We start from the raw sequence: 11,529 nt of genomic DNA on the forward strand, positions 1-11,529 counted from the left end.
GAATAGGGGATGGAATTTTTGCAGGAGGGTGGGTGGGAGGAGGTGTATTCTAGGTAGCTGTGGGAGTCGGTGGGCTTGAAATGGACATCAGTTACAAGCTGGTTGCCTGAGATGGAGACTGAGAGGTCCAGGAAGGTGAGGGATGTGCTGGAGATGGCCCAGGTGAACTGAAGGTTGGGGTGGAAGGTGTTGGTGAAGTGGATGAACTGTTCGAGCTCCTCTGGGGAGCAAGAGGCGGCGCCGATACAGTCATCAATGTACCGGAGGAAGAGGTGGGGTCCACCGACACTCTCATCCGCCTAGCGGAACTCGTCCTCACACTCAACAACTTCTCTTTTGACTCCTCCCACTTCCTACAGACTAAGGGGGTGGCCATGGGCACCCGCATGGGCCCCAGCTATGCCTGCCTCTTTGTAGGTTACGTGGAACAGTCCATCTTCCGCACCTACACAGGCCCCAAACCCCACCTCTTCCTCCGGTACATTGATGACTGTATCGGCGCCGCCTCTTGCTCCCCAGAGGAGCTCGAACAGTTCATCCACTTCACCAACACCTTCCACCCCAACCTTCAGTTCACCTGGGCCATCTCCAGCACATCCCTCACCTTCCTGGACCTCTCAGTCTCCATCTCAGGCAACCAGCTTGTAACTGATGTCCATTTCAAGCCCACCGACTCCCACAGCTACCTAGAATACACCTCCTCCCACCCACCCTCCTGCAAAAATTCCATCCCCTATTCCCAATTCCTCCGCCTCCGCCGCATCTGCTCCCACGATAAGACATTCCACTCCCGCACATCCCAGATGTCCAAGTTCTTTAAGGACCGCAACTTCCCCCCCACGGTGATTGAGAACGCCCTTGACCGCGTCTCCCGCATTTCCCGCGACACATCCCTCACACCCCGCCCCCGCCACAACCGCCCCAAGAGGATCCCCCTCGTTCTCACACACCACCCTACCAACCTCCGGATACAACGCATTATCCTCCGACACTTCCGCCACTTACAATCCGACCCCACCACCCAAGACATTTTTCCATCCCCACCCCTGTCTGCTTTCCGGAGAGACCACTCTCTCCGTGACTCCCTTGTTCGCTCCACACTGCCCTCCAACCCCACCACACCCGGCACCTTCCCCTGCAACCGCAGGAAATGCTACACTTGTCCCCACACCTCCTCCCTCACCCCCATCCCAGGCCCCAAGATGACATTCCACATTAAGCAGAGGTTCACCTGCACATCTGCCAATGTGATATACTGCATCCACTGTACCCGGTGCGGCTTTCTCTACATTGGGGAAACCAAGCGGAGGCTTGGGGACCGCTTTGCAGAACACCTCCGCTCAGTTCGCAACAAACAACTGCACCTCCCAGTCGCAAACCATTTCCACTCCCCCTCCCATTCTCTTGATGACATGTCCATCATGGGCCTCCTGCACTGCCACAATGATGCCACCCGAAGGTTGCAGGAACAGCAACTCATATTCCGCCTGGGAACCCTGCAGCCATATGGTATCAATGTGGACTTCACCAGTTTCAAAATCTCCCCTTCCCCCACTGCATCCCTAAACCAGCCCAGTTCATCCCCTCCCCCCACTGCACCACACAACCAGCCCAGCCCTTCCCCCCCACCCACTGCATCCCAAAACCAGTCCAACCTGTCTCTGCCTCCCTAACCGGTTCTTCCTCTCACCCATCCCTTCCTCCCACCCCAAGCCGCACCCCCAGCTACCTACTAACCTCATCCCACCTCCTTGACCTGTCCGTCTTCCCTGGACTGACCTATCCCCTCCCTACCTCCCCACCTACACCCTCTCCACCTATCTTCTTTACTCTCCATCTTCGGTCCGCCTCCCCCTCTCTCCCTATTTATTCCAGTTCCCTCCCCCCATCCCCCTCTCTGATGAAGGGTCCAGGCCCGAAACGTCAGCTTTTGTGCTCCTGAGATGCTGCTTGGCCTGCTGTGTTCATCCAGCCTCACATTTTATTATATGTGTGCTAGAAGATGGGCGCAGAATGCCATCACTAGATATAGCGCAATGGGCTAGCTGTCTCACCTGTGAGGGGAATGTAGACGAAGGAACACTGAAAGCAGTCTAATGTAAAAGTGAGATTTCCTAACAGCGTTATTAAAAAAAACTTCACATACAAAGTCTAGCATCCAGTTCTGGGCACCACACCTTAAAGGAAGATGTTGAAGGCATTAGAGAGAATACAGAAAAGATACAAAGAATGGTTTAAGGGATTAGGCGTTTCAATTACATCAATAGATTGTAAAAGTTTTCCTTGGAGATGAGAAGGTTGTGAGGAGATTTGATGAACATTACAAAATCATAAGTGATCTGGACAGAGAGAAACTGTTCCTATTGTGGCGTGGCACAGTGACACAGTGGTGGTACTGCTACCTTACAGCTCCAGGGACCTGGGTTTGATTCCAGCCTTGGGCCCCGGCCTGTGTGGAGTTTGCAATGTTCTCCCCATGTCTGAATGGGTTCCTTTGGTGCTGTGGATTCTTCACCCAGTCCAAAGATGTGCAGATTCAATGGAATGGCCATGGAAGATGTAGGGTTATAGGGATAAGGTCTAAGTGGGATGCTCTTCAGGGGGCTGGTGTGGACTCAATGGGCTGAATGATCTGTTTCCACAATGTAGGGATTCTGTGATTGTTGGAGGTTATGGATTTGAAATAATTGGCAGAGAAGCAATAGGGACGTGAGGGAAAACATTTTCATACAGCAAGTGATTTATATGTGGAATACAATGTAACGGAGATTAGTTCCACAGAGGGTCTGACAACTTTTAAGCTGTAAAGCAGAACATCTGCTGGTATGGAACTTTTTTTCTGCACTGTCATATGCCTCTGGCCCTTGGTTTCCCTTTTCATTGGTAATAAAAGCTCAAGTCAACAATAAGCAATTTATCACAAGGTAGCTTGAGGAGACATTTAGCTTAAGTTTTACAATTTTTTGTAAAGGATATCTTTAGCTCACAGTTCCAAATTTTTTTTTACCTTTCTTAATAAAAGATCAGACCTTCACAGCACTGAAACAGTAAAACCCATTTACCCTTATTTTAAAATTCAGGTTCCCAAATAAAATAATAATATGTTGTAAACCTTTCATCGCACCAGACATATCCAGTACATGAACAGCTTTAACAGCTAGTTTTGAGCAGCAGCTATGGGCAAATAAAAGTGAAGCAACTTATAAAAACCTTCGTCAGGTAATTCTCCTCAAGGAATTCAACATTTTCACACATTTCCCCATCCAGATTCATCTAGTAGGACAAAGGATAGGAGGGCTGAGACAGGCAACAATTCCAGCTGAATACAAAGACACATAATCATAGGTAATCTGGAACTTGAAGCTGTCACAGACCACAGAGGGAAAAAGACAAGGCAAATATCTCTGAGACAAGCTAGAGAGAAAATAGAAGCCAGGCAGAGTAAACAGAACTATCTCCGGCCATTAACAGGTGAGGTTGGGACGGGAGAAAGGTGGGAAACTGCCTGAAGTACTTCCACTTGAGGAAACCCAGGAAAATTGTTGGTTTCAGTGTCGTCTGGACACTCCAGCTGAAAAACCAGTGAATGCAGCATTAATAATAGTCAGTGTCTGTCCAGCATGACTATGGACCTGGCTACCTATCAGGAATTTGGTTTCAAAAGAATGTTATCTGCTGACTATTTTAATCCGCTGGGGATCAAAATATACCCTTCAATCAAAAAAGGCATCCCAGGGAAGCTGAGAAAAGGTGAGCTGCAAGTGACAAGAAAGCTGGAAAACAAGATAATTTCAGAACTGTACCGGGGACAGAAAAACTCTTGAGGGTTAAAGTGACTAAAGCATGGCCTCAGGAATTAAATCATCAGGACATGGCATGGAGGCCAAGAACAGAGAGCGATTTGGAGGCCCAATGAGGGACAGTACTTCCACAAATTTCAGGACAGCCTAGGATAGGTCACTGAATTTAAACAGGGCTGAAGTCCATCTAGACTTGAGAACCTAGACATCTAGAAAGGGTTCGAAGAGATCCCAAAGAAGCTAAACAGGCTCAAAGAAATTTACATGTCTGGTTTACTTTACACTTTCATGATAAGTTCACATATTGGGAGGTAAAAGAATGCATGTGGACCATTCAGCTTGGAAAGGCAAAGGAAAAGACTCAGGAATGTGCAGATTGATCTGAGGAACAAAGTCAAGAGAGAAAAATAAATGTGAATTGACAACACCAAGAAGTTGGATACCTTTCTCTCCGAATCTCTCTCACATTCAAAGTTAGTGCCCAACAGAAAACTAAACACTTGCCAAAGAAGAAGGGTCTTGACACAAAATGTCAGCTTTCCCGCTCCTCTGATGCTGCCTGGCCTGCTGTGTTCCCCAGCTCCACACTGTGTTGTCTCTGACTCCAGTGTCTGCAGTTCTTGCTATCTCACTTTGATGATGATGGCACCAGATGACACCATTTCACCAGATGATGGCAGGATCGTTAATGTGATTCCTTTGTTCAAGAAGGTCAGCAGAGATGGGCCACATAACTACAGGCCAGTTGGTCTGACCTCAGCAGTAGGGAAATTATTGGAAAATACTCTGTGGGACAGGATTAATTAATACTTGGAAAGGCAGAGATTGATCAGGCATAGTTTGCACTGGTTTATTGAAGGATGATCCTGTCTGACAAATTTAACTGAGTTTTTTGAAAAGGTGACTAAATATATTGAGGCCAGTAGTGAAGTTGATGTGGTTTACATCAACCTTAGTAAGGCCTACACCACCAAGCATACTGAATAGTGCCAGAGGATGTTTTCTCACTCTTCCTGCCCTGTTTTGTCTTAAACCAAAGTTCTTCCTGCTCTCAGACAACAAGGTGTAGAGCTGGATGAACACAGCAGGTCAAGCAGCATCAGAGGAGCAGGAAAGCTGACGTTTCAGGCCTAGATGGCTTGCTGTGTTCATTCTGCCCTACACCTTGTTATCTCAGATTCTCCAGCCTCTGCACCTCCTACTATCTCTTCTTCTTGCACTCACTGTCTTTTGCAAATGATTCGAGCATCTGCTGTCACCTTGAAGTATTGCTCTTCCCACATTAAAGAGTATCTGTTTAGCTTTAAGAAATGCTGATCTCTTTAAGTGGTGCTAACATTGCCCAAACTTGGAGCCCTCGTTGCAGCACGCAGCTACTCAGCAGCATATATAGCACTGGGTATTTTGTCACTATCATGAAAATTAGCAAGCTGCACAAAATTTGCATGCAGCCCACATCAAAATGGCAGTCATCAATTAATTACAATATACGAGTGAACTCATCTATGATCGGGGATAATAAAATGTGAGGCTGGATGAACACAGCAGGTCCAGCAGCATCTCAGGAGCACAGAAGCTGACGTTTCGGGCCTAGACCCTTCATCATCTATGATCGGGCCCTGTTTAGTGGTTCAGCCTGCAGACACTATAGCATCTTTGGAAATGTCTTTCTGAACTTTTCTCTGAGCTACTTCTCTTTGCTTCTGAAAAGGTTTACTTTTGATCATTTAACTCTTTGTCCACAGCATGGCAATTGCTCTAAGCAATGTGAGGCATCTTGGAATATCTAGTAGTTAATTCACGCTGTAAAAATGAAAATTGTTTTCATAGAATGTGTCCTATGCAAAGTGAAGATCCCTCTTGCCTCCAAACACAATGTACCTGGATCACAAACTTGAAACAGAAAACAATACAAGATTACATTGACCCCTCATGCTCTGGTCCTTCAAGGACAGCAGAAGTAGAGTCAAGTAGGAGAGGGGGTCTGTGCCATATTGCCAATGTGTTCCTATCCTCAAGCCTACCACCTTACATACCTTGAAATCAAACATAAGGAGGCTTCCTATCTCAGAGGAGAGAAGGCCTCATTGAAATAACAAAATTGCTTCTCAAGGATGCAGTGGGAAATTGAGTCATTTTGATCCCAGGATACCACAGCAGCTCCCACAAGATATCCAGTGCAATGCTCCTACTGGCTTTTGAGGAAGACCAGTCTTTCCCTGATTGTGAACCTGCTCCTTTCTCTCCTTGTGATTGTGTGGATCCCAGTGGGAGCCTAACCGTCCCCTAGATTTCCACACCAACCAATTATATTGGCCTTCTTCCTGTTTGTTCCAGGTACAGTCATGGTCAGGCGTCCACATGAGAGTTAAAAATCATGCTGCACACTTTGGCCTCTGAGATGCAGTTTGTGGCCGAATTTAAATGCAGGACATTTTTAAAAGTACTTCTCCAACCAAGAGGATTAAATAAAAAGCACAGAAAGGGTAATTTAATCACTTGCATTGAAAGAAGAATGTGTTGTGGAATGAAAGACATAACTTCGCCATCACATCAAACTCTATGAAACTGATTTATATCCTGCAGAGAAATATACTTCAGATCCTGGGTCATGGATCAATAACAAGTTAAAGAAGCCCATTTGTCTTCCTACTAAAACGTTCAGTATTTAGGTGAAATACATTAGATTATAACAAAACAAATAACAAAAAAGATTCATCAGACTGAGTACTAAATTAATTATTTCTATTTTTTAAAACTACAAGTGATTCCTGCATGCTTCTGTTTTATAAAGCTTTTCATTTTGTATTCTCTTTGCATTGGCAATCTATTTTCACAACATTGTTCAACTCAATAATGGATTTAAATCAGAGAATGAATGCAACTAAATTTATTTCTTTCAAAATATCTCGTAAACCATTGTATACTTTCATGGTAGCCTAACACTTCTACACTGAATTGAACAATGAATATTTTTAACGGAAAGGACAAAGGGAAAAATGCTCAAATGTTGTAAATTTAAAACCGAAAATTTTTTTGGCGGGATAGGGTTACTTGAACCTCCCAAAGCCCTGGTCTTCAAAACTTCAATTATTCTTGTGATTTTTTTTGCTCTCCCTTTTAATTTCTCACCACTTTCTTTCACTGACCATCTCTTTTTCTTGCCAAGGGACAGTGACTAAGCAAAGATCTTGATCATACTTGCAGTCAACACCATTCCATGATCAACCCTGATGATTAGTCCAATAGCATCCTATCAGATTTCTCATGCCTCATCTTCCCTTGAAATGCAGCCATTTATGTTGGTAGTCATATATCAAATCCACACATTGGTTTCAGTCAGAATGTTCTGATCCCAATTCAAGGGTTTGATTTGAGGCATGAATACAAAAAAACAAGGCTGACACTCCAATGCAGTGCTGAGGGAGTGCTGCATTCCTGGAGGTACCATCTTTCAGGTGATACCCAATCTGCCTACTTACAAGGATGTTGGACATACAAAGACATGATTGCAAAGAAGAACAGGATATCACAGTCAATAATAATCACAGAATCACAACATTATTACAGAGCACAAGGAGGCCAACTGCCCATCTTGACAGCACTAGATCACAGAATGAGCATTTCACTTAGTGCCATTCCCCAGCCTTCTCCGTGTAACCCTGTAAATCTTCCTTTCTGATGACTGTCTTGTTCCCTTTAAGTGACTCAATTAAAACTATATCCACCACTCTCAGGCAGGAAGTTCCAGAACTTAACCACTTGCTGCATGAAAAGCTTCTTCCACTTGTTGGCTTTGAAGCATCAATTATTTTAATTCTGTCTCAATTTGTGTTACCAGTGAAAACAATTGCTCCCTATTTATTCTGTCCAGACCCCTCATTATTTCACAATCAGCATCAAAAAGTCAGATTATCTGTTCGCTATGACATTGCTGTTTTTGGGACTTTACTGTGTACATATTGGCTGCCATGGCTTTTACATCGCAACAGTGAAGACACTTCACACAGGACCTAATCGACTGTGAAGGGAGGCATCCAGTTGGGTATGAAAAGTGCTATATAAATGCACAGGGGAGGTGATGGTCTTCTAGTATTGTCATTATACTATTAATCTAGATACCAGGTAATGTTCTCGGGACCTGATTTTGAATTCCACCATGGCAGATGGTGGTATTTGAATTCAATAAAGAAAACCTGGAATTTAGTGTCTAATGGGTGATTGTTGTGCAAAAAACCCAACTGGATCACTCATGTCCTTTAGGGAACCAAACTGCCATCCTTTCTTGGTCTGACCTACATGTGACTCCAGACCCACAGCAATGCGGTTGACTCTTAACAATTAGTGACAGGCGATAAATGCTGGCTCAGGCCAACACCACCTACATCCTGTAGAGGCATTTTTTCCCTTTTCTTTGTCAACTCGCTCTCTTTCACTTAAGCATAGAAAACGGACAATGTTGTTCCTGGTTTATGGGTGTAATCTGAGAGCCAAATTCTGTGATATTGGAAGTCAACTTTCTCAGTTCATACCTTTAACAGGCATCTGATAAATAGATTGTCTAACATTTAATTGAGACCGGGGGGATTCAGATCTGCCTCATTTAGGATATGACAAAGCCCCAGCAGTCATCTTTGAAAGCCAAATTTAAGAAAAGTATGTTTTCTCAAAAAACTTTCTTCTACTTTACTCTTCATTCCACAACCCTAAATGTAGGATCTGAGGTAGCAACAAATTTCTTACAACTGTCCAGCACCTTGGTTCTGTCTACAGGATGTTAATGACAGTGAAAGCGCAGTCATTTAAAAAACAGCATTCAGGAAACAGTGATAGCAGAACAGCTCTTCAGTAACTTGTAAAGATTATAATAAAGGAGAGGCATGACAATAAATAAATGATTTGAAATTTTTAACAGTATTGCATTTCTGGACACGATTACCTCAATGTAATGCTCAGACAGTCAATATCAGAATGTGTTGATTTACAGTCATTGTAAATTTCCATTGGTAAGAGAATGATTAGGTACAAATTTCAGATTGAGTTTCATTTCAAACCAAAATGTAATGCCTTTTGTATGAGTACATGCAAGAAACGTTAGTGCTATGTCTTTTAACACATCCTTATCTGATTATTTGATTGATTTCACAACAGGGTAGGAGGAATCAAAGAATAGAGTACAGCTACAGTCTATGCAGAGAGATCTGAAAGAAATTTTCAAACAACAATGCTAATCAGTCCCAGACCAATTAATCTGTCAAGAGAAAAATTATAGAGAACACGAGGTCTCCTTAAAAAAAACGAGAAAGACGTGTTCTAAAGTGCACTTAAATGCTGAAGCATATTGCTGTCAAATTTCAGACATCTGGGTGTAACTATTCACTGAAGTAAGCCAGAGGCTGATGGCAGGCAATGCAGTAATTTCTGGCCAGATTCAGCATTACAATACTTGACAGTGACACTTACTGTTGCCAGAAAATAAGAAGGCCACCGACAGAACCAAATGCAATCTCGAATTCCGCTGGTTCATGTTACCTTTACTGATGGTGTGCATACCCAATTTTATTCTGCTCTGATTTCCTCTCTTGCTCAAAGAATCGTCACCATTTCCTGTTTCCTGTGAGTGTTTCTGACTCTAATATTTCTTCAGGAGCTGTTTTTGAATGATCTGTTTAGGAAGTGATGCAATGTAACCTGAGCTAGCTGCTGTGACAGGTTGATTAGTTCTGAAAGGGGTTTCTTTCTCATTTATCTGCTTGAAAGTGGCTCATGCTGGCATTTCAATGAGATTTTTGTTAAAATGGTCCAGTTTATCCATACCCCTAGAGAAGATATATCTTTGTTATCCACTCTAGGCTGTGAACACATAATGCAGTTGTTTGATGATAAGAAGCTCTATGCTATGAAATGTTTTGATAAATTTTTAATACGGGATGAAGAATATCATGCCAATTAATTAAACTCATTGCTTTCTGCCATTTAAGGAGGTCACATATATCAATCTTTCCTCCATAAATTATCCTCCAGGTAAAAGAGCTTAAAATATAAACTGTTCAGATTATTGTTCCACAGTTTTTCTTAGTTTGACGTTATCTTCATTTGTCTTTCTTAGTTATAGAGTCATAGAGTCATACAACACAGAAACAGACCCTTTGGTCCTATCAGTGTATGCTGACAATAATCCCAAACTAAACTAGTCCCACCAGCCTCACTTGGCCCATATACCTCCAAACATTTCTTATTCGTGTACTTATCTAAGTATCTCCAAATGTTGTCATTGTACTCGTATCCACCACTTCCTCTGGAGTTCATTCTACATACAAACCATTCTCTGTGTAAAAAAAATCCCCTAGTGTCTTTTTTTAAATCTTTCTCTCCTCACCTCAAAAATATGCCGTCTAGTCTTGAAATTCCCCATATGAGGGAAAATATTCCATTCACCTTATCTATATCCCTCATTATTTTATAAACCACTACAAAGTCACCCCTCGACTTCCTACATCCAGTGGAAAAAGTCCTAGCCCATTCAGCCTCTCCCTATAATTCAAATTGTCCATTCCTGGCAATATCGTGGTAAATATCTTCTGAACCCTCTCCAGTTTAACAATATCCTTCCTATAACAGGGAGATCAGAATGGGACAGAACACTCGAAAAGAGCCCTCACCAATGTCCTGCACAACCTCAACATAATGTCCCAACTCCTATACTCAAAGATCTGCTAAATGCCTTCTTAACCACCCTATCTATATGCGATGCAAACATCAAAGAATTATGTACCTGAACTCCCAGGTCTCTCTATTCATCAAATCTACCCAAGGCTCTACTTTTAATTGTATTAGTCTTGCCTTTGTTTGTTTTACCAAAATGCAAGGCATTTATCTAAATTAAATTCCACCTGCCACTCCTCAACCTATTGATCTAATTGATCAAGATCTCTTCATAATCTTAGGTAACCTTCTTCACTGTCCACTATACCACCAATTTGGAGTCACCCACAAACTTACTAACCACGCTTTCCATATTCTTATCTATAATTATATAAATGACAAACAAAACTGGACTTAGCACCAGGCCCTGTGAAACACAGGTCTTCACTCTGAGAAACGACCTTTAAACAGAGCGGCATGTTGCCGCTGACTCATCTATTTTAGGAAGTACAGTTGTTTGGACCATTGGATTTTTTTTGCAGCAGATTATGAAAGTTGACACATAAAACTGAGGCAATGACACTACGGGCTGAATCTTACATTTTTTTTTAGCTAAGTCCAAGTCATGTCATGTTTGGTAAAGAGATTCTCACCATAAGGCCAGGAGGATTTTCTTGCCATATCTAACCAAAGGCAAGCACTGGTTTGTGTTTGAGCCCTCACAGCAAGTATGACAGTCAATTTCTGCCTCATTTTCCCATGTGACAATCCCAGAGATTTACTCACTCACTGGATAACCCAGCATTCACTAATATCCCTTACACTCCCATTATCTCTGTAAAAGGCCGTGTGAATCCTAACAAGCATCATCAATTCGGCACTGCCCTGTGTTACGGTCCTGACACTAGCCAGTACTTGGCAGACATGAGGAAACCAGGGTCCAGAACCTCTTGCTGTGGAGGTCCCTCCTCCCCCTGGACCAGCTGTGGAGGCATACCACCAGCCCATGCCAGTCTGATTAGAGGTTAGAACCTGGTTTAAAGCAGCTGTCTGTATGAATGCCCAAAACTGTAGGAAGTTGGTC

General features: G+C 43.1%; 1 protein-coding gene across 2 annotated transcripts in view; it reads right to left on the bottom strand.

The window, feature by feature from the left end:
* LOC125457233 (transmembrane protein 154-like) overlaps positions 1-9,427 on the bottom strand; it is a 51,126-nt gene extending 41,699 nt beyond the window's left edge. Inside the window, exon 1 of one of the 2 annotated variants that reach the window (XM_048541193.2) lies at positions 9,333-9,395. In XM_048541193.2, coding sequence (XP_048397150.1) covers positions 9,333-9,351 — 19 coding nt within the window. In that variant the 5' untranslated portion in view covers positions 9,352-9,395. Of the gene's footprint in view, positions 1-9,263 lie in introns of both variants that reach the window. The other variant, XM_048541186.2, reaches the window with a different exon arrangement.
* Positions 9,428-11,529: the final 2,102 nt, after the last annotated feature.

The sequence above is a fragment of the Stegostoma tigrinum genome, chromosome 1 (assembly GCF_030684315.1).
Source record: "Stegostoma tigrinum isolate sSteTig4 chromosome 1, sSteTig4.hap1, whole genome shotgun sequence".
Lineage (NCBI taxonomy): Eukaryota > Metazoa > Chordata > Chondrichthyes > Orectolobiformes > Stegostomatidae > Stegostoma > Stegostoma tigrinum.